Source organism: Mobula birostris, chromosome 20 (genome assembly GCF_030028105.1).
Source record: "Mobula birostris isolate sMobBir1 chromosome 20, sMobBir1.hap1, whole genome shotgun sequence".
Classification (NCBI taxonomy): domain Eukaryota; kingdom Metazoa; phylum Chordata; class Chondrichthyes; order Myliobatiformes; family Myliobatidae; genus Mobula; species Mobula birostris.
In genome coordinates, this window is record NC_092389.1 from 17,015,424 (window position 1) to 17,039,052 (window position 23,629).

The 23,629-nt window shown below is 41.8% G+C and overlaps 1 protein-coding gene across 13 annotated transcripts in view; it reads left to right on the top strand.

Moving 5' to 3' along the window:
- gramd1ba (GRAM domain containing 1Ba) overlaps positions 1-23,629 on the top strand; it is a 600,767-nt gene that overhangs the window by 322,719 nt on the left and 254,419 nt on the right. For 10 of the 13 annotated variants that reach the window (XM_072238333.1, XM_072238338.1, XM_072238327.1 and 7 more), the window contains one exon: positions 14,220-14,246. The exons of the other annotated variants lie outside the window; for them this stretch is intronic. In XM_072238333.1, coding sequence (XP_072094434.1) covers positions 14,220-14,246 — 27 coding nt within the window. The remainder of the gene's footprint in view (positions 1-14,219; positions 14,247-23,629) is intronic. 13 annotated transcript variants of the gene reach the window in all.

Here is a 23,629-nt window from a genome sequence, read left to right on the forward strand (position 1 = left end):
GAGGAGTAGAAGCACAGCCAGGTGATCAGACTTCCAAAAGTTGCGGGTATGCGGATAGGGTTCCTCTTATCCACCCCACCAGCCTCCGCGTCCAGTACATAATTCTCCCGACCTTCTGCCATCTCCAATGGAATCCCACCACCAAGCAAATCTTTCCCTCTTCCCCCTACTTTTTGCTTTCCACAGGGATCGCTTCCTATGCAACTACCTTGTCCGTTCTTGAACACTGAATTCTCCAACTTGCGGCAATTCCCTCCCCCTCCCTTCCCCCATCCCAGTTTCACTCTGCCCCCTCCCCCAGCTGCTTATCACCTCCCTCATGGTTCCACCTCCTTCTACTATCCATTTTCCTCTATTCCTTCTTCATCCTTCATAGAAACATAGAAAATAGGTGCAGAAGTAGGCCACTCGGCCCTTCGAGCCTGCACCGCTATTCAGTACGATCGTGGCTGATCATCCAACTCAGAACCCTGTACCTGCCTTCTCTCCATACCCCCAATCCCTTTAGCCACAAGGGCCATATCTAACTCCCTCTTAAATATAGCCAATGAACTGGCCTCAACTGTTTCCTGTGGCAGAGGATTCCACAGATTCACCATGCTCTGTGTGAAGAAGTTTTTCCTCATCTCAGTCCTAAAAGGCTTCTCCTTTATCCTCAAACTGTGACCTCTTGTTCTGGACTTCCCCAACATCGGGAACAATCTTCCTACATCTAGCCTGTCCAATCCCTTTAGGATTTCATACGTTTCAATAAGATCCCCCCTCAATCTTCTAAATTCCAGCGAGTATAAGCCTAGTCGATCCAGTCTTCCATCATATGAAAGTCCTGCCATCCCAGGAATCAATCTGGTGAACCTTCTTTGTACTCCCTCTATGGCAAGGATGTCTTTCCTCAGATTAGGGGACCAAAACTGCACACAATACTCCAGGTGTGGTCTCACCAAGGCCTTGTACAACTGCAGTAGTACCTCCCTGCTCCTGTACTCGAATCCTCTCGCTATGAATGCCAGCGTACCATTCGCCTTATTCACCGTCTGCTGTACCTGCATGCCCACTTCCTGCCTATTCCCTCCCTGCTTCCTGTCCCCCACCCCTTTATCTTTCCCCTTACTGGTTTTTCACCTGGCACCTACCAGCCTTCTCCTTCAGTCCTGACGAAGGGTTCCAGCCCAAAACGTTGACTGATCGTTTCCACGGATGCTGCCCGACCTGCTGAGTTCCTCCAGCGTGTTGTGAGTGTTGCTTTGACCCCAGCATCTGCAGAGAATTTTGTGTTTACATCCCTCCCCACTGATCTCCTTCCTGGCACTTATCCCTGCAAGCGGAACAAGTACTACACCACCTCCCTTTGCTGAGCACCTATGCTCCATCCGCCAGAAAAAGCGGGACCTCCAGTGGCCACCTATTTTAATTCCATTTCCCATTCCCATTCCGATATGTCAATCCATGGCCTCCATTACCGTCGCGTTGAGGTCACGCTCAGCTTGAAGGAACTACACAGTATATTCTGCCTGGGTAGCCTCCGGCCTGATGGCATGAACATCAATTTCTTGAACTTCCATTAAGGCTCCCCCCCACCACTCCTTCACTGCTCCCCATCCCCTTTTCCCTCTCTCACTTTATCTTTTTGCCCACCCATCACCTCCCTCTGGCTCCCCCCCCTCCTTTCTTCTGTCCTTGGCCTTCTGTCCTCCCTTCTCCAGCCCTTTATCACTTTCACCAATGAACTTCCCAGCTCTTCACTGCACACCTCCCCCTCCCGGTTTCACCTATCACCTTGTGTTTCTCCCTTCCATCCTCCACCTTTTAAATCTACTCCACATCTTTTTTTCTCCAGACTTGCTGAAGGGTCTCAGCCGGAGGCGTTGACTGTATTCTTTTCAGATTGCATTTCATAGTTTGAAAAATTTAGCTCACTACAATTGTGCATACAATAAACACCTGCTGAATCAGACTTGTGCAAATGGCTGTAAATAAATGTTGCAAAGTGCTTTTGTGGTATTGTTCATCAGTTACTAAACACAAAATACTCTGCAGCTGCTGGAGTCAAAGTAACACGCACAACACACTGGAGGAACTCAGCATCCATGGAAACGATCAGTCAACGTTTTGGGCTGAGACCCTTTGTCAAGACTGTAGAGGGAAGGGGCAGAGGTCCTATAAAGAAGGTGGGGGGAGGATGGGAAGGAGAAGGCTGGTAGGTTCCAGGTGAAAAACCAGTAAGGGGAAAGATAAAGGGGTGGGGGAGGGGAAGCAGGGAGGGGATAGACAGGAAAGGTGAAGAAGGAATAGGGGGAAAACACAATGGGTAGTAGAAGGAGGCGGAACCATGAGGGAGGTGATCGGCAGCTGGAGGAAGGGGCAGAGTGAAACTGGGATGGGGGACGGGAGGGGGAAGGAATTACCAGAAGCTGGAGAATTCAGTGTTCATGCCAAGGGGCTGGAGACTACCCAGACATTATATGAGGTGTTGCTCCTCCAACCTGAAGTTTAGTGTCATCATGGCAGTAGAGGAGGCCATATATGGACATATCCGAATGGGAATGTGAAGCAGAGTTGAAGTGGGTGGCACCCAGGAGATCCTGTCTGTTGTGGCGGATGGAGCGGAGGTGCTCGTTGAAGCAGTCCCCCAATCTGCGTCGGGTCTCACTGATGTAGAGGAGGCCACACCAGGAGCACCGGATGCAATTGATGACTCCAACAGACTCACAAGAGAAGTGTTGCCTCAGCTGGAAGGACTGTTTGGGGCCCTGAATGGTGGCAAGAAAGGAGGTGTAGGGACAGGTGTAGCACTTACGCTTACAGGGATAAGTGCCGAGTGGGAGATCCTTGGGGAGGGACGTGTGGACCAGGGAGTCGCGGAGGGAACGATCCCTACGGAAAGCGGGGAGCGGTAGAGAGTGAAAGATGTGCTTAGTGATGGGGTCCTGTTGAAGGTGGCGGAAGTTGCGGAGGATAATGTGCTGGATCCGGAGGCTGGTGGTGTGGTAAGTGAGGACAAGGGGAACTCTTTCCCTGTTGTGGTGACGGGAGGATGGGGGTTTCCACGGATGCTGCCGGACCTGCTGAGTTCCTCCAGTGTGTTGTGCATGTTCATCAGTTACCGTTGTATGGTAAATAAACTTTCAAGATTCGGTTTCAGTTCTACCTCAGTGCACCATAAATTAAATGAAGGTGTTCTGGCGGTGAAAATCTCTTGCTTTAACTTGATAATTTTTGTTTTGATTTGCTTTTGTCAAAAATTATGGGGTAGTTAAACTATTCAATTGAAATATATTCCTGTGTCAGAGTGTCAGAGAGCACTACAGTACAGAAATAGGTCCTTCTGCCCACCTAGTCCGTGCCAAACTATTATTCTTTCTGATCCCATTAATCCACACCTGGATTTTAGCTCTCCATACCCCTCCCTTCCATGTACTTATTCAAATTTCTCTTGAACGTTGAAATTGACCCTGCATCCACCACTTTCATTGCAGCTTGTTGCACACTCTTACCACTGTCTGAGTGAAGAGGTTCCCCTCAGGTTGCCCTTAAATGTTTCACTTTTCACACTTAAAGTATTAGTTCTACTTCTAGTCTCACCCAACCTCAATGGAAAAAGCCTGCTTGTATTCACTCTATCTGTACCCCTCATAATTTTGTATGCCTCTATCAGATCTCCCTTCATTCTCATACACTCCAGGGACTGAAGTCCTAACCTGTTCAGCATTTCCCTATAACTCAGGTCCTCAGGTCGTGAAGATATACTTGTAAATTTTCTCTGTACTTTTTCAATCTTGTTGGTATATTTCCTGTAGAGAGGTTACCAGAACTATACACAATACGCCAAATTAGGCCTCACGATCATCTTATACAACTTCAGCATAACGTTCTAACTCCTGTACTCAATTCTGTAGCCAATATGTCAAAAGCTCTCTTTACGGCCCTATTTACCTATACTGTAATGCCACTTTCAAGGAATTGTGTATCTGTATTCCCAGATCCCACTGTCCTATCGCACTCCTCAATGCCCTACCAATACTTATGAAAGTCTGTTTCTCCAAGCACCTATGCTCCATCCGCTTTGCTGAGAACCTACGCTTTGTCCGCCAAAAAAAGCAGGATCTCCCAGTGGCCACCCATTTCAATTCTACTTCCCATTCCCATTCAGACATGTCAGTCCATGGCCTCCTATACTGCCACGATGAAGCCACACTCAGGTTGGAGGAATAACACCTTGTATTCTATCTGGATAGCCTCCAACTTGATAACATGAACATTGATTTCTTGAACTTCTGGTAATTGTCACTCCTCCTTCACCATTCCTGTTTCCTCCTCTCTCCTTATCTGCCCATTACTTCCCTCTATGCTCCTCCCATTTCCCTTTCTTCCATGCTCTTCTACCCTCTTCTATCAGATTCCCTCTATTCCAGCCCTTTATCTCTTTCACCAATTAACTTCCCAACTCCTCACGCCCCCCCCCCCCCAGGTTTCACCTATCTCCTACCACCTGGTACTTCTTTCTCCCCTCCTGCCCCACCTTCTTGCTCTGACTTCAATCTCTTTTTCCAGTCCTGGTGAAGGGTCTCGGCCCAAAACATCAACAGTTTACTCCTTTCCATAGATGCTGCCTGGCCTGCTGAGTTCCTCCAGCATTTTGTGTGTGTTACTATGAAAGTCCTGGTTGGTCCTCCCAAAGTACAACACTTCACACTTGTCTGCATTATATTCTATCAGCTATTTTTCAGTCCATTTGGCTAGATCCCATTTGATAGCCTTCATCACTGTCCATTATACCCCCAATCTTGGTGTCACCCACATGATTGCTGATCCAGTTTATCACATTATCATCCAGATTGTTGGTATAGATGACAAACAACAACCAACCCAGCAGCACACCACTAGTCACAGACTTCCAGTCAGAGAAGCAACCCTCCACTACCACTTTCTGGCTTCTCCCATGAAACCAACGTTGAATCCTATTTAATACCTCATCCTGAATGCTAAGCGACTCTTGATCAGCTTCAGATGCAGGACCTTGTCAAAGGTCTTGCCAAAGCTCATGTCGACAGCATTCACTGCCTTTTCTGTAACCTTCCTGATTATCTCCTTGTAAAACTCTGTAAGATTGGTTAGACACGACCTACCACGCACAAACCCATATTGACTGTCTCTAATCAACCTCTGTCTATCGAAATGTTTATATATACATTCCCTTAGAATACCTTCCAGTAACTTGCCCATAAATTAACTTCCAATAATTTCCAGGCTTATTCTTAAAGCCTTGCTTAAACAACGGAAAAACATTAACTACCTTCTAATCCTCTGGCACTTCATCTGTGGCTAAGGACGTTTTAAATACCTCTACTGGGGCCACTGTAATTTCTGCACTAGCCTCCCACAAAGTCTGAGGTCCACCTTGTCAGGCCCGAGGGATTTATCCTCCCTAATTTGCTTCAGGACAGCAAGCACCTCTCCCCTGTGATATGTATATGGTCCATGACCTTACTGCTGTTTTATCTCAGTTCTACAGACTGTGTCCACCTCCCATGTAAACACAGATGCAAAAAATTCACTTAAGATCTCTTCCATCTCTTTTGGCACCATGCATGGATGTCCACGCTGATCATCAAGAGGACCAATTTTGTGCCTTACTTTCCTTTTGCTCCTAATATATCTGTAAAAGCATAAGACCATGAGACATAGGAGTAGAATTAGACCATCTGGCCCAACGAGTCTGCGTCGTCATTCAATCATGGCTGATCCTTTTATTCTATCTCCTTCTCAACTCTAGTTCCCGGCCTTCTCCCCGTAACCTTTGATGCCATGTCCAATCAGGAACCTATCAATCTCTGCCTTAAATACACCCAACTATCTGGCCTCCACAGCTGCATGTGGGAACAGATTCCACAAATTCACCACACTTTGGCTGAAGAAATTTCTCCATATCTCTGTTTTGAAAGGTTGCCCCTCTATCCTGAGGCTGTGCCCTCTTGTCCTAGACTCTCCCACCATGGAAAACTTCCTTTCCACATCTACTCTGTCTAGGCCTTTCAATATTTGAAATGTTTCAATGAAATCCCCCATCATCTTTCTGAATTCCAATGAGTACAGACCCAGAGCCATCAAGTGTTCCTTGGATGACAACCCTTTCATTCCTGGAATCATCCTTGTGAACCTCCTCTGGACCCTCTCCAATGCCAGCACATCTTTTCCAAGATGAGGGGCCCAGGACTGTTTACAATACTCAAGGTGAGACCTCACTAGTGCCTTATAAAGCCTCAACATCACATCCTTGCTTTTGTATTCTAGACCTCTTGAAATAAATGCTAACATGGCATTTCCCTTCCTCACCACTGACCTGCAAGTTAACCTTCAGGGTGTTCTGCAGAAGGACTCCCAAGTCCCTCTGCATCTTAGATTCCTGGATTTTCTCCCCATTTAGAAAATAGTCTACACATTAATTTCTATGACCAAAGTGCATGACCATGCATTTTCCAACATTTTATTTCATTTGCCACCTATTGCTCATTCTCCTAATCTGTCTAAGTCGTTTTGCATCCTACCTGTTTCCTCAACACTACCTGCCCCACTTGCTACCTCCTACCAATCAGCCAATGCTCTAACCATGTTAGTAACTTTCCTGTAATACCATGGGCTCGTAACTTGGTAAGCAGCCTCATGTGTGGCACCTTGTTAAAGGCCTTCTGAAAGTCCAAATATACAACATACACTGCATCCCCTTTATCTATCTAACTTGTAATCTCCTCAAAAAATTTCAACAGGTTTGTCAGGCAGGATTTTCCCTGAAGGAAACAATGCTGACTTTGTCCTATCTTGTCCTGTGTCACCAAGTATTCCATCGCCTCAGCCTTGACAACTGACTCCAACACCTTCTGAACCACTGAGGTCAGGCTAACTGGTGTATAATTTCCTTTCTGCTGCCTTCCTCCTTTCTTAAAGAGTGGAGTAACATTTGCAATTTTCCAGTCCTTTGGCACCATGCCAGAGTCCAATGATTTTTATGAGGTCATTTCTAATGCCACCACAATCTCTAATGTTACCTCTTTCAGAACCCCAGGGTGCAGCTCCTCTGGTGTGGGACTTCTGTACCTTTAGGTCTTTCAGTTCTTAGATCACCTTCTCTCTTGTAACAGTAACTGCACCCACTTCTCTTCCTTCACACACTACAACATCAGGCATACTGCTCGTGTCTTCCACAGTGAAGACTGATGCAAAATACTTATTTAGTTCACCAACTATCTCCTTGACCCCGTTATTATTTCTTCTGCCTCATTTTCTAGCGATCCTATATCCACACTCATTTCTCTTTTATTTTTAACATACTTGAAAAACTTTTACTATCTACCTTGTTATTATTTGCTAGGTTGCTTTCATATTTTATCTTTTCTCTTCTGATGATTTTTTTAGTTGCTCTCTAGGTTTTTAAAAATTTCCCAATCCTCTATCTTCCCACTAACTTTTGCTTTGTTGTATGCCCTTTCTTTTGCTTCTACAATAGCTTTGACTTCCCTTGTCAGGCCACGGTTGTACTATTTTACCATTTGAGTGTTTCTTCATTTTTGGAATACACATACCCTGTACCTTCCTCATTTTTCCCAGAAACGCGCACCATTGCTGCTCTACTGACATGCCTGCCAGCAGCTCCTTCCAATTTACTTTGGCCAACTCCTTTCTCATTCTACTGTAATTTCCCTTACTCCACTGAAATACTGTTACATCAGACTGTACTTTCTCCCTATCAAGTTTCAAATTGAACACAATCTTATTGTGATCTCTGGTTCCTAAGGGTTCTTTTACCTTAAGCTCCCTAATTGCCATTACATTACATAACACCCAATCCAGTATAGCTGATCCCCTAGTAGGCACAACGACAAACTGCTCTAAAAAGTTATCTCTTAGACATTCAGCAAACTCACTCTCTTGAGATCCATTACCAACCTGATTTTCCCAATCAATCTGCATGTTAAAATCTTCCATGACTACCATAACATTGCCCTTTTGACTCGCCACTTCTATTTCCTGTTGTAATCTGTGGTCCACTTCCCAGCCACTGTTGGGAAGCCTGTATGAAACTGTCAGAATAATAGAGAGAATGATTTATTTCAGCTTTTATTTCTTTCATCACTTTCCCAGTGGGTCAGAAGTTTACATACACTTTGTTAGTATTTGGTAGCATTGCCTTTAAATTGTTTAACTTGGGTCAAACGTTTTGGGTAGCCTTCCACAAGCTTCTCACAGCAAGTTGCTGGAATTTTGTTCCATTCCTCCAGACAGAACTGGTGTAACTGAGTCAAGTTTGTAGGCCTCCTTGCTCGCACACGCTTTTTCAGTTCTGCCCACAAATTTTCTATCGGATTGAGGTCAGGGCTTTGTGATGGCCACTCCAGTACCTTGACTTTGTTGCCCTTAAGCAATTTTGCCACAACTTTGGAGGTATGCTTGGGGTCATTGTCCATTTGGAAGACCCATTTGCGACCGGGCTTTAACTTCCTGGCTGATGTCTTGAGATGTTGCTTCAATATATCCGCATAATTTTCCTTCCTCTTGATGCCATCTATTTTGTGAAGTGCACCAGTCCCTCCTGCAGCAAAGCACCTCCACAACATGATGCTGCCACCCCCATGCTTCACGGGTTGGGATGGTGCTCTTCAGCTTGCAAGCCTCACCCTTTTCCCGCCAAACATAATGATGGTCATTATGGTCAAACAGTTCAATTTTTGTTTCATCAGACCAGAGGACATTTCTCCAAAAAGTAAGATCTTTGTCCCTATGTGCACTTGCAAACTGTAGTCTGGCTTTTTTAAGGTGGTTTTGGAGCAGTGGCTTCTTCCTTGCTGAGCAGCCTTTCAGGTTATGTCGATATAGGACTCGTTTTACTGTGGATATAGATACTTGTCTACCTGTTTCCTCCAGCATCTTCACAAGGTCCTTTGCTGTGGTTCTGGGATTGATTTGCACTTTTCGTGCCAAAGTACTTTCATCTCTAGGAGACAGAATGCATCTCCTTCCTGAGCGGTATGACGGCTGCATGATCCCATGGTGTTTTTACTTGCGTACTATTGTTTGTACAGATGAACGTGGTACCTTCAGGCGTTTGGAAATTGCTCCCAAGGATGAACCAGACTTGACATCATTTTCTGACCTCAATCCAATAGAAGATTTGTGGGCAGCACTGAAAAAGCGTGTGCGAGCAAGGAGGCCTACAAGCCTGACTCAGTTACACCAGTTCTGTCTGGAGGAATGGAACAAAATTCCAGCAACTTACTGTGAGAGGCTTGTGGAAGGCTATCCAAAATGTTTGACCCAAATTAAACAATTTAAAGGCAATGCTACCAAATACTAACAAAGTGTATGTAAACTTCTGACCCACTGGGAAAGTGATGAAAGAAATAAAAGATGAAATAAATCATTCTCTCTAGTATTATTCTGACATTTCGCATTCTTAAAATAGTGATCCTAACTGACCTAAGACAGGGAATGTTTTTTAGGATTAAATGTCAGGAATTGTGAAAAACTGAGGTTAAATGTATTTGGCTAAGCTGTATGTAAACTTCTCAGCTGTACATGAAATGAAATAAGCCTGTCTGAAACACCATTTGAATAAAATGTTCAGCTGGGTGTTGCATAATTCTAAAGAGAAGGCCTTAATTGTAGTAGTAAGCTTTTCATTCCCTCACATTGCACACCCCTCTCCCCTCAGTCAGCAAAGCACCTGTTCCGTTGATCAAACTATTTAATCTCTACTGGAGTCCCTGCTGTATTGTTTCAAAATTATATCATGAGACACTTGTTTTATTAACCCTTTGAAGACTGAAGAGTAAGTTTTTCTCGTTCTTTGGACTGATGTAGTGAACAAACTCAGTTTTTGTTTGCCTTAAACAATCTTGTAAAGAATCATGCATGAAAATGTGTAGTTGACGTAGTAGCAAGTACTAATGATGCTCTCAGAACCTTATCTCAGCACGAGTCACTACGTGATAGAGAAGAAGGACATGCAGAAAATAGCAAGGAAAAATTGAAAGAGGACCTATGTCATGACATATAGGAAGAATTTCCTGCATCCAGACCACACATATTTTAAGGAGATGCTTTCTGGAAGTATATTTTTCATGTATTCTATAATTAACATCAGAATTGACTTTTACAGCAAATGAAACTTTTGGCATATACTGTATAATTATTAGTGGTTTGCACAACACTTTACAGTACCAATGACCTGGGTTCAAATTCTGCCACTGTCTGTAAGGAGCTTGTATATTCTCCTTGTGACCATGTGGTTTTCCTCCGGGTGCTCTGGTTTCCTCCCACAATCCAAAGACCTACCAGTTGGTAGGTTAATTGATCATTAGGAATCGTCCTGTAATTAGGCCAGGGCTAAATCGGGGGATTGTAGGGCGACACAGCTCGAACGGCTGGAAGGGTCTATTCTGCACTCTATCTCAATAAGTAAATATACTGTGGACTGCAGTACATGTGCCTGGACATTGAGACCATTGCGATAAGGATCGGCCACTTATGTACTGAAGAAGTCACTCAGGTCTTGAATAGAAAGGAGGAGCTCAATAGAAGGAAAAAAAGTTCTGTCCACTTGTATATGAAAATGGCTGACACTTTAACTGGAGAAGGAAACTGCATTAGGTAGAGATTTGTGAATTCTGTAAGGATAAATTTCCCAAATGGCTGTAATGTGGAGGTCTCCTGGACTGGGATTATCTCAACAGTTCAGCTGGTTGCCCATTTTCTACACACAATTAGGCAAGTCAATTTGTATCAAAAATATTTTCTTATGCAAGAATATGTATAGCCTCAGACATTTGTAGCAGAAGCTTGATGTGGTGAAAAAAAGGTTACAGAATTATGCACATTAAATCCAGGTTTCTATCAATATATTGTCTGGAACATTATTAACAAAAGCTCTTCATCAAACCATTGCTGTCATTTGTATGAAATGCTTATATAATTGGTACACCATAATTAGCTTATTATTGTCACATGTACTAAGATACAGTGAAAAGCTTTTGTTTGCATCAATTCAGATTATTCCGTACAATAGCATATCAAAGTAGAATAGAAAGTTTTAATATCGACATGTTTACTATGTTAATTGTTCTGTTTGGCTATTGACTGTGTTAAATGTTGATAAATAATTAAGATAGCTTGGAAGCTTGGATAGAGTTTCTAAACTATAACAAATGCATTTAAAACTGTTAATGGATTTGATAACCTTGAGTTCTGTAGAGAGTTGATCTACGTGGCATCACTTGTATTATCAAAAATAAATTCATCTGCAACCTGGACTATTTGCCTTTCCAGTTGGGCAGTTTTCTGTAATGAAAGAATGAAAATTAATTGAATTGTCCACTTATAATGAATTTAAGTTTCTAGCTTTTATTGGGTAAGCCTTTTTTTCCTGAATTTGACTTGTTCTGACACTTTAAAAATATTAATTTTGTCTTTTGTTCGCTATCTACTCAGTTTAAAAAAATAGTTTCTATCCATAAGCTATTCGTGCTTTAGCATAAAAAATCATGGGCTATCAACGTTATTAGAATCAGGTTTAATATCACTGGAATATGTCATGAAATATGTTATGCGATAGCAGTACATTGCAATACAGAATAATAAAAGCTGTAAATTACATGAGAAAGTGTGTGTGTGTGGATGTATATACATTAAAATTAAGTAGTGCAAAAAGAGAGAAAAAAAGAGTAGTGAGGTGTTCATGGGTTCACTTCACTTTCTTAATAGACATTAAGAAAGAGGATGTGCTGGAGCTTTTGGAAAGCATCAAGTTGGATAAGTCACCGGGACTGGACAAGATATACCCCAGGCTACTGTGGGAGGTGAGGGAGGAGATTGCTGATTCTCTGGCAATGATCTTTGCATCATCAATAGGGGCGGGAGAGGTTCCGGAGGATTGGAGGATTGTAGATGTTGTTCCCTTATTCGAGAAAGGGAGTAGAGATAGCCCAGGAAATTATAGACCAGTGAGTCTTAATTCTGTGGTTGATAAGTTGATAGAAAAGATCCTGAGAGGCAGGATTTATGAACATTTGGAGAGGCATAATATGATTAAGAATAGTCAGCATGGCTTTGTCAAAGGCAGGTCCTGCCTTATGAGCCTGTTTGAATTTTTTGAGGATGTGGCTAAACACATTGATGAAGGCAGAGCAGTAGATGTAGTGTATATGGATTTCAGCCAGGCATTTGATAAGGCACCCCATGCAAGACTTATTGAGAAAGTAAGGAGGCATGGGATCCAAGGGGACATTGCTTTGTGGATCCAGATTAGCTTGCCCACAGAAGGCAAAAAGTGGTTGTAGACGGGACATATTCTGCATGGAGACCGGTGACCAGTGGTGTGCCTCAGGGATCTGTTCTGGGACCCCTTCTCTTCATGATTTTTATAAATAATCTGGTTGAGGAAGTGGAGAGATGGGTTAGTAAATTTATTGATGACACAAAGGTTGGGGGTGTTGTGGATAGTGTGGAGGGCTGTCAGAGGTTACAACGGGACATTGAAAGGGTGCAAAACTGGGCTGAGAAGTGGCAGATGGAGTTCAACCCAGATAAGTGTGAGGTGAAATATGATGGCAGAATATAGTATTAATGGTAAGACTCTTGGCAGTGTGGAGGATCAGAGGGATCTTGGGTCAGAGGCCATAGGACATTCAAAGGTGCTGCGCAGGTTGACTCTGTGGTTAGGAAGGCATATGGTGCATTGGTCTTCATCAACCGTGGGATTGCGTTTAAGAGCCAAGAGGTAATGTTACAGCTTTGTAGGACCCCAGTCAGATCCCACTTTGAGTACTGTGCTCAGTTCTGGTCACCTCACTATAGGAAGGATATGGAAACCATAGAAAGGGTACAGAGGAGATTTACAAGGATGTTGCCTGGATTGGGGAGCATGCCCTATGAGAATAAGTTGAGTGAACTTGGCCTTTTCTCCTCGGAGTGACAGAGGATGAGAGGTGACCTGATTGAGGTGTATAAGATGATGAGAGGCATTGAGTGTGTGGGTAGTCAGAGGCTTTTTCCCAGGGCTGAAATGGCTAACACAAGAGGGCACAGCTTTAAGGTGCTTGGAAGTAGGTACAGAGGAGATGTCAGGGGTAAGTTTTTTACGCAGAGAGTGGTGAGTGTGTGGAATGGGCTGCCGGTGACCGTGGTGGAGGCGGGTACAATAGGGTCTTTTAAGAGACTCCTGGACAGGTACATGGAGCTTAGAAAAATAGAGGGCTATGGGTAACCCTAGGTAATTTCTAAGTCAGATCGTAGGCTGAAGGGTCTGTATCGTGCTGTAGGTTTTCTATGTTTCTATGTTCAATGTCCACTCAGAAATCTGATGGCAGAAGGGAAGAAGCTATTGTTGAATTGTTGAGTGTGGCTCTTCAGGCTCCTCTACCTCCTCCTTGATGGTAGCAATGAGAAGAAAGCGTGTCCTGGGGTGATGTGGGTCCTTAATGATAGATGCAGCCTTTTTGAGGCATCAGTCCTCGAAGATATCTTGGATGCTGGGGAGGCTAGTGCCCATGATGGGGCTGAATGAGTTTACAACTTCCTGTAGCTTATTTCGATCTTCTGCAGTAGCCACCCCTCCCCAACCATATCGGACGGTTATGCAGCCAGTTATAGTGCTCTCCACGGTACATTTGCAGAAAATTTCAAGTGTCTTTGGTGGCATAACAAATCCCCTCAAAACTCCGAATGAAATATAGCAGCTTTCATGCCCTCCTTTGTAACTGCATTGATATGTTGCGCCCAGGATATATCCTCAGAGATATTGACAACAAGAGAATTGAAACTGAAATTATGATGAAGTTATGAAAAACTTCTCCTTGTTTTAATCACAAAATTGGCAGTAGTATGTTATTTGTTTATTTTCAAATGTGCTTTTGCTAGAAATTAGTTTAAATATTATTTGAGGTAAATAAATCAGCATGATGTGTGATGTTTGATAGGCATATTCAATTTCCTGCTTTAATGTCCATGTCCAAAAGATACCAGTGATTGACTTTGAGGTTCAGATTTGTATTTGACATTAATCTTCTGTTAATGAGAGTGATGTTGTTGCAAATCTCAATATAATAATTACTATATTAACAACCAGCTGAAGAATTATTGATGAACCATGTAGTAACATAAAGTATCAATATAACATGCTTTTTGTAATATTGAACTACCAATTTGTTAAATTTTTCATATTTCCATTTCAGGTCTGACAGTACTACTGACAGGGTTTGGTAAGTGGTGAGCTAAATTTATTATAGTAAAGGAGGAACATTGACCATCAGTATTAAATTATTTCAGTGCAAAATGGACTGATCATTGGCATAGATTTCAACAAACTGGGAAGGCTTCAGTGTGATGTAAGACCAACCTGTGGTCAGCAACTATTGTCTCACACATCTGTGTTTTCTGCATTGGCAATGTAAGCCTTTGCTGACACTTCTTACCTTGAGGCTCCCACTTGGTGAGAGTTGAAATTATGAACTACAATCTTGTGGAGTGTGTACCATATAAGTCTTCCATTTGCAATTGTTCCCCATGCTCAATTGCCTCTGCTGCAACTCTTCATATTAGTTCTGAGATTATTCCGCATACCTCCTTTGTATGGGCTGTTCCAGATTTTTGTACTGAGGCACAACATTATTATGGTTGGATGTGTTTCAGAAATATATGCATGGACCTAATGGAAGCCCACATTAAAGATGAGCAGCATTTAAAAAAGGAATAGTCACTTGTACTGGTACTTTGCAGCAAGGTTTGGATTTATTTACTGCAAAGATGAATAGTTGTTTGCTTATATAATTTAGAGGATTAGATTTTAATACAGTGTTGGTTACATTGTGTGTCTTGGAAGGGTGTACTGAATAAGACTAACCATTACCTAATATTGCTAATTAGTGTCTATCCTCAGATAATGTCCCTCTATCCTTCAACTCTGCTCTCATAGTCATAGAATTCCTCAAAAAACACCATCTCTTCATCCAGGTCTCTCTGTGTGCTTACTTCTCAAGTCTTTATGCATATTGTAGCTTGCAAAATGTGTGCCCTTGTTTCTCTGAACAACATGTTTGAGACACATTATGTTGATATTCCTGTAAAGTGTCTAATGACAATGAAAATCTATCTGTTCTTAACTTCGATCTGTCTAATGCATTGGTAATGTTTAACACATTTCCATTTCCTCTTCACTGTTATCTATCATTCTTAAAATTCAAAAAAAAAGCATTTGTTCACAATTACAATATCATTTAAAACCATTTGGAGAGGTACATGAAGGGGTAGGACATGGAGGGATGTGGGCCAAATGTAGAAAATTGAGACTAACTGGGTGGACACGGTGGTTGGCATAGACTCATTGGGTTGAAGGCCTGTATCCATCCTGTGTTGCTCTATGACTCAATGACTCTAAATTACCTCTCCATCATATCTCTTGTCCCCTGCATTGATTGGCTCTGGCCCAGATGAATGCAAGACTGACAATTAAAGGCAAAGGCTGAAGACAGTGGTCCAGGTTCAGCTCAGTACAGCAGAATTTTCCAGATTCATTAATTTTTACCTTGACTGGCCAGTCAAGGAAAACTGCAGATGGATGCTCAACACTTGCCTATGAAGAAGGAAAGAATACTGGAGACTGATTGAACCATGATGGCTGTACAAAATTTCCCAAACACTGTTTCTAAAAGTTGTTGTTCAGATAGTGAGGATGAGGTGAGGATATTTCTCCATGATTACTCTGCATTATTTCTTTACCTCCATAAGCCTGTATTCTGAAGAATGATAAACATTGATAAAGGTAAACAGATGCGATTTGAAATGATCTAGGTTTGCTGGCAACATAGGTGCTGGTGTGCTACTTTATGTTTAGGTATGTTAATGTTCATCTAGTATTAACATTTAAAATGCTGATGAGTTACACAATGGAACACCATTTTTTTTGAAAAGCAATACATTCAGTTTATAATGAATGATGTTTTCCCTGAACATATAGGCATATTTTGACTCCTTTATAACTGAATTTTGAACAGTCACCGTAATCTCATTTAAAAATTAATCTATTTGATTACTTTACTGCTTTGAAATATTTTTTCATAATTTATAAAGAACCTAGTTGTAATCCAGCAGAGTATGCTTTACTGTGTTTTGTTATTTATGTACCATAAAAATAAAAACAACTTTACATCACATATTTGTTCAGAAAGCTCTTAGACTGTTCAGAGATGTAGTGCTCTCAATGGATAGGATTAAATATTCCCGTTTCAGCCTGATACAGCTAAAAAGCACAACTGCTTCTAAGGTCAGTATAGTCAACAAAGATGTCTTAATCCATTTAAACGAACTATCGCTGCTTAAAACCGACGGAAACAACACCGATTGTGGTCGGAAGCGCCCACGTAGCACACCTCGGAGGAAGCGCGGGTGTAGAGCGGGGTTACAAGTGCGTTTAAAGAAACGGGATTTTATACTCCCTAAACTGACTATCTTGCTGGTGAACATGCAGTCTCTGGTGAATAAAATCGATGATCTCAGAGCCAGGGTGCTGAATCAGAGGGACATTAGGACCGCGCGTGTCCTTTGTTTCACGGAATCCTGGTTAACCCCTTCCGTACCGGATGCAGCAATTCAGATCGACGGGTTTACTATACACTGTCAGGATAGATCTACAGAATCTCTCAAAAGTAGAGGTGGAGGAGTATGCCTCATGATCAACTCTTCTTGGTGCACAAATATATCAGTGCTGTCCCAATTCTGCTCACCAGGCCTGGAATATCTAGCAGTAAAATGCTATCCTTTTTACCTACCATGGAAGTTCTCTGGGGTCATTTTGGTAGCAGTTTACATTCCACCTCGGGCCAATGTCAATCAGGCTTTAGATGATCTGAGCATTGGGATCAACATGCACGAAACAGCACACCCTAATGTGTTAAATACAAAATAATCTGCAGCTACTGGGATCAAAGCAACACTCACAACACGCTAGAGGAACTCAGCAGGTCGGGCAGCATCCGTGGAAACGATCAGTCGACGTTTCGAGCCAGAACCCTTCGTCAGGACCATAGAGGTACCTTCTTTATAGGGCCTCTGCCCCTTCCCCCTACAGTCCTGACGAAGGGTTCCGGCCCGAACCGTCGACTGATCGTTTCCACGGATGCTGCCCGACCTGCTGAGTTCCTCCAGCATGTTGTGAGTGTTGCTAACGCATTAAATATTGCTTTAATTATGTATATCAGATTTTAGGAGTTGCGTATGCAACAAGTTAGAATCTACACAACATAAATATCAACTGTATTTACAAATGACAGTCGGCCCTCCTTATCCACGAGGGATTGGTTCTGGGACCCCTCGCGGATACCAAAAAACGCGGATGCTCTAGTCCCTTATTCAACCTGTCGAAATGTGGTGGACCTTAGGACCCAGCAGAACTCCAGACCTTATTTAACCTGTGTCAGTGCGGCGGACATTAGGACCCGGCGGCGGAGCTCTGAATCCGCCGTGTTTCTGTTCACAAAAATAATCACGATCGTGATTTAAAATAAAGTGGAAATAATAAAGCGATCGGAAAGAGGTTGAACGCCGTAGGTCATTGGAAAAGTGTTAGGCTACAGTCAGTCAACAATCGGAACAATTTTAAAGGATAAGGTGAGAGAAGCTCTGCCCCGATGAAAGCTACAATTATTACTAAGCAATGCAGTGGTTTAATTGTTGGATTTTGGGGTTTCGAGTTTTTGATCCTACACATCAACCTGGCACGGATCGAGAGCGCGCTCGAGAGCGGTCTGTCACTGGATCGAACTCGGAAATTTCCGTTCCCGAGCCTGGCGCTGAAACATACATTTCTTAAGTGTTTTATATGCATAGAAAGGTAAAATATATACTATATACTAAGACAAACATTTGACTAACTGACGCTAAATAATACCGGATGTACCTGTTCCGATAGTAAGAGAACTTCCATTTTTATTTCGATCCCGATCCACGATAACCTACGCACATCATCCCGTATACCTTAAATCATCTCTAGATTACTTATAAGTACCTAATACAATGTAAGTGCTATGTAAATAGTTGTTATACTGCATTGTTTAGGGAATAATGACAAGAAAAGGAAGTCTGTACATGTTCGAACAACAAGTGCTGGAAGAGCACTTCCGGGTTTTCTTGATTCGCGGTTGGTTGAATTCGCACATGCGGAACTCGCGGATGAGGGCCGACTGTATATAGTTTTTGTTTTGCATAGAAGACTTCCACTAGTCATATTGATAATGGTAATCTAAACTTTAAAATTTAGTTGCAGAGACTTAATACCAATATACAAAGTTAAAAATGGTATAGAATCTGTAAGGGCTATTATAAAGATAAATGGGTCACTTGACTACTAAAATTAAATTTAGTACCAATGGATTAGTTACCATTGTAGTCCAATAATCCATTATAGTGTTCTGTTTCATTAAAACTTAAATAGAGATGTAAATGAAAATAATATTAATACATTAGAATTCTTTGAAATCAGAGTCACTGAAAAACATAATTAGATTAAATAAAAACGTTTTTCAGTTCGTAAAATGAATTGCAATAGTGGCTGTTCACACTGTTAAACCCAATAGCTAGTAAGCTAACTATTCAGTTGTATTATGGAGACCAATAATTATTGTGCCTTAATTTACATCAGAATGCAAGTCTTTTTCCACCCCATGCCTTATTTGCAGCTAATGAAAAGATGTTAATGTGGGGTTAGAACAGGAACTAGTGTTTTGTTTAAAGATAGTTCTAATGATCTTACTGATGTTGTCTTCTGGTAATATGTCAATCTTTCAGGTCAATTGTGAATTGATACTCATCAGTGTTTATTTTAGCTCTGTAATTTTTTTAGGTTTTGTCTTGTAACATTAATGTTTGCTAATATTCATAAGCCAATTTTCACAGCTGTTTTTCATGAAGATAGAACGTTCTATTGAAACTGCTCGTGTAGTGTCAGTGCCATGAATTATAGCTAGCTTTGCTGAACATCTTCTGGAATTTAATTTGACAGGTAGAATAATACATGTTGGCAAAACTAAATTTTGCCTTGCTCATAATTTTTGGCACTGCAGTTTATATGGGTTGTATTGTGACATATTCGTTTTGTTTTTTGAGTCTGTATTCCTTGTCTTATTTCCATGCACAGTACAGGCTCTTTAGCCCATGATGTAACCAAGAGCAATCTACAATTTCCTACCACAGAGCCCTCCATTTTTTTTCATCCACATGCCTGTCTAAAAGTCTCTTAAATCTCCCAATGCATCTGCGTCTACCACCGCACCTGGCACTTACCAGTTCCTGTGCAGAGGGGAAAAAATCCTACTTCCGACATCTCCTGCATACTTTCCTCCCGTCGTCTTAAAATTATGTCCTTTTCATATTAGCCAATTCCATCCTGGGAAATAGGCGCTGGTTGTCGACTTTATTTATATCTCTTATCATAGTAAGGAGAAACTGAGAGGGGATCTGAGGGGTTGCATTTTTCACATGGAGTGTTATCCCAAGGAAATAGTAGAGATGAAAAAATTACAACATTAAATACATTAGAATTAGAGGCACTCGGATGGGTATTTGAATATGAAGGAAGTAGAGGGATACAGACTTAATGTGAGCAAATTAGCAAAGGAGGCATCACATTCAGCTTGACTGAGTTGGGCAGGAGAGCCCATTTCTAAGCTGTATATTTCTTTGACTTTATAAGCTGAACCCCAGCCTCTTACATTCCAATCTCTCTTTATAAGTAAAATCCTGCATTTCAGGGAACATCCTGTGATTCTCTTCTGCACTCTTTCTAATTCTACCACATCCTTTTTGTATTGTAGCAACCAGAATATACACAACACTCTAGATGTGTTTTTACACAGCAGCAACATGACTTCCTAATTCATACTCAGTGCCTTGGCCTATGAAGGTAAGCATGCCGAATGCCTTCTTCATTATTCATCTGTGCTGCCATTTTCCATGTGCAGTGAACTTGAAGTGGAGTGTCTTTCAATATGTGTACGCTCCCGAAATCCCTGCCATTTACTGCATATGATCTGTTGATATTCGGCATCCCAAACTGTATTAACTCAAACCAGTCCGGATTAATTTACAGCTACAGCTTTCAACCCAACTTTTCCAATGATATATGTCCCTCTTGTTATCTATTACACCAAATATATGTGTTGTCAGCAATCTTATTTATCATTCATCTAAATCATATATTAGCCCTAGCATCAATCCCAGCATTACAGCTTTTTGAGAAAGAAACACCTCTCAACCACCTCCTTATATCATCATGTCACCAATTTATGGACTGACTTATTATTGCTATTCTCGTGGTTGCCGAACATCTTCTGGAATTTAATTGACAGTTAGATTGCATGCTGGAGCTTGTGTTTATATTGAGTATTGTAAGTGCAAATTGTAGATCATTGTGTAATAGACAATGCTTACTTAATATGACATGTTTATATTGTGAGGAATAACACTGGTGTGGTCTAAGAAAATAGTCGTTAATACTGTAGTTGACAAATTCAGAATGTTCGAAGTAAATTTATTATCAAAGTACATAAATGTTATTGTATACAACCCTGAGATTTGTTTTCTTGCAGACATACACAATAAATCCAAGAAACACAATAGAATCAATGAAAGGCTGCACCCAGCAGGGTGGACAAACAATCAATGTGCCAAGGACAACAGACTGTGTAAATACAAAAGAGAAAAAAAAAATTAATAAATAAGCAATAATTGTCGAGAACATGAGATGAAGAGTCCTTGAAAGTGAGTCTATTGGTTGTGGGGACAGTTTATTGAGTGAAGTTACCCCCTGTGGTTCAAGAGCTTGATGGTTGAGGGATAGTTACTGTTCTGGAATATGGCTGTGCGAGTCCTGTAGCTCTTGTATCACCTTCTTGATGGCAGCAACGAGAAGGGAGCATGGCCTGAGTGTGGGGTCCCTGATGCTGGATGCTGATTTCCTGCAACAGTGGTCCGTGTAGATGTACTCAATGGTGAGGAGGACTTTACCCATTATGAACTGGGCCATATTCACTATTTTTGAAGGATCTTCTGTTCAAGGGCATTGGCATGGCCATGATGCTACCAGTCAATAAACACTCCACCACACATCTATAGAATTTCTGAAAGTTTAAGATGTCATACCGAATCTTTGAGGAAGTAGAAGCACTGCCATGCTTTCTCTGTAATTGCAGTTATGTACTGGGTCCAGGGCAGATCCTCTGAAATGATCACACCAAGGAATTTGAAGGTGCTGACCCTCTCCACCTCTGGTCCCATTTCATAGGATCTGCCCTGGGTCCACCATGTAGTGCCATTCTGAAGAAAGCATAGCAGTGCCTCTACTTCCTTAGAAGTTTGTGAAGGTTCGGCATGTTATCTAAAATGTTGCCAAACTTCTATAGATGTGTTGTGGAAAGATTATTGACTGCTTGTATCATGGCCTGGTATGGAAGCACCAATGCTCTTGAACAGAAAAGCTTAAAAAAGTACTGAATGCATCCCAGTCCATCACGGGTAAACTCCTCCCCACTATTCAGCACATCTACATGGAGAGCTGTTGCGGAAAAGCAGCATCCATTATCAAGAAGCCATACCACCAGGTCCAGTAACAGTTATTACCTTTCAACCATCAGGCTCTTGAATCTGAGGGGATAACTTCACCCACCCCATCACTGAACTGGACTCACTTTCAAGGACTCTTGATCTAAAGTTCTCAATATTTATTGCTTATTTACTTATTATTATTAATTATTTTTCACTTTTTTCTTTTTGTATTTGCAGTTTGTTTTTTTTTACACATTGGTTGTTGTCCACCCTGTTGAGTATGGTCTTTCATTGTTTCTATTGTGTTTCTTGTATTTACTGTGATTGCCCATGAGAAATTGAATTCATGGTTGTACATGGTGATACATATGTACTTTGATAATAAATTTGCATTGAACTTTGAATTTTGGTTACCTAACAAGCTTAATATCATATAAGTGACTTCCAACAGTGCAGAATTCAGACAATCAGCACCAGTGAAGTTTATTATTGCTGACATGTATATCGTGATGTTTGTATTTATGTGGCAGCAGTACAGTGCAAGACTTTAAAAAATTATGATAAGCTACAATAAAAATAAATAATAAATATGTTAAAGAGGAATACAGTAATGAGGTAGTGTTCATGGACTGTTCAGCAGTCTGATGGCAGAATGGTAGATGCTGTTCTAAAATGAGTTTGGTTCTTCAGGCTCCTGTACCACCTCCTTGATGGTGGAAATAAAAAGAGAGCATTTTCTGGGTGAAGGGGGTCTTTAATGATGAATGTCGCCTGCTTGAGGCACTGCCCTTTGAACATGTCCTTCATAGTGGGGTGAGTTGTGCCTATAATGGAGCAAGTGAGTCTATAACCCTCTGCAGCATCTTTTAATCCTGCATATTGGAACCTGCATACCAGGCAGTGACGTATTCAGTCTGAATGCTCTCCATCTAAGGAAGTTTGTGAAAGTCTTTGGTGACATACCAATTCTCCTCAGACTTCTAATGACGTATAGTCACTGGCATGCCTTCTTCATGATTGCATCAATGTGTTTGGTCCAGGATAGATCCTTTGAGATGTTGACACCCAGGAACCTGAAGCTGCTCACCTTTTCCACTGTTGACCCTTCAATGAGGACTGGTGTGTGTACTCCTGACTTGTCCTTCCTGAAGTCCACAATCTATTCCTTAGTCTTGTTGATGTTGAGTGCAAGGTTGTTGCAGCTCCACTCAAACAACTATCTATCTCTCTCTTGTGTGCCTCCTTGTTGCCACCTGAGATTCTGCAACAGTAGTATCATGAGCAAATTTATAGATAGTTTTACAGCTGTGCCTACCCACTTAGTCTTGAGTATAGAGCAGTGAGTTAAGCACACATCTTTCAGGTGTGTCTGTGTTGATTGTCAGGTAGGAGATGTTATTACCTATCCGCACTGACTGTTGTCTGGAGAGCAGAAGTCAATGTTTCAGTTGTGGAGGGAGGTACAGGAGCCCAGATTTTAAAGCTTGTTGATTCGTACTGAGGAGATAATGGTGTTGGATGCTGAAATAGACAGTAGGTGCAGGAGTAGGCCATTTGGCCCTTTGAGCCAGCACCACCATTCACTGTGGTCATGGCTGATCATCCACAATCAGTACCCTGTTCCCGCCTTCTCCCCATATCCCTTGACTCCGCTATCTTTAAGAGCTCTATCTAACTCTTTCTTGAAAGAATCCAGAGAATTAACCTCCATTGCCGCCTTAGGCAGAGCATTCCACAGATCCACAACCCTCTGTGTGAAAAAGTTTTTCCTCAACTCCGTTCTAAATGGTCTACCCCTTATTCTTAAACTGTGGCCTCTGGTTTTGGACTCCCCCAACATCAGGAACATGTTTCCTGCCTCTAGCGTGTCCAATCCCTTAATAATTTTATTTGTTTCAATAAGATCCCCTCTCATGCTTCTAAATTCCAGAGTATACAAGCCCAGTCGCTACAATCTTTGAACATATAACAGTCCCACCATCCCGGGAATTAACCCAGTGAACCTGCGCTGCACTCCCTCCATAGCAAGAATATCCTTCCTCAAATTTGG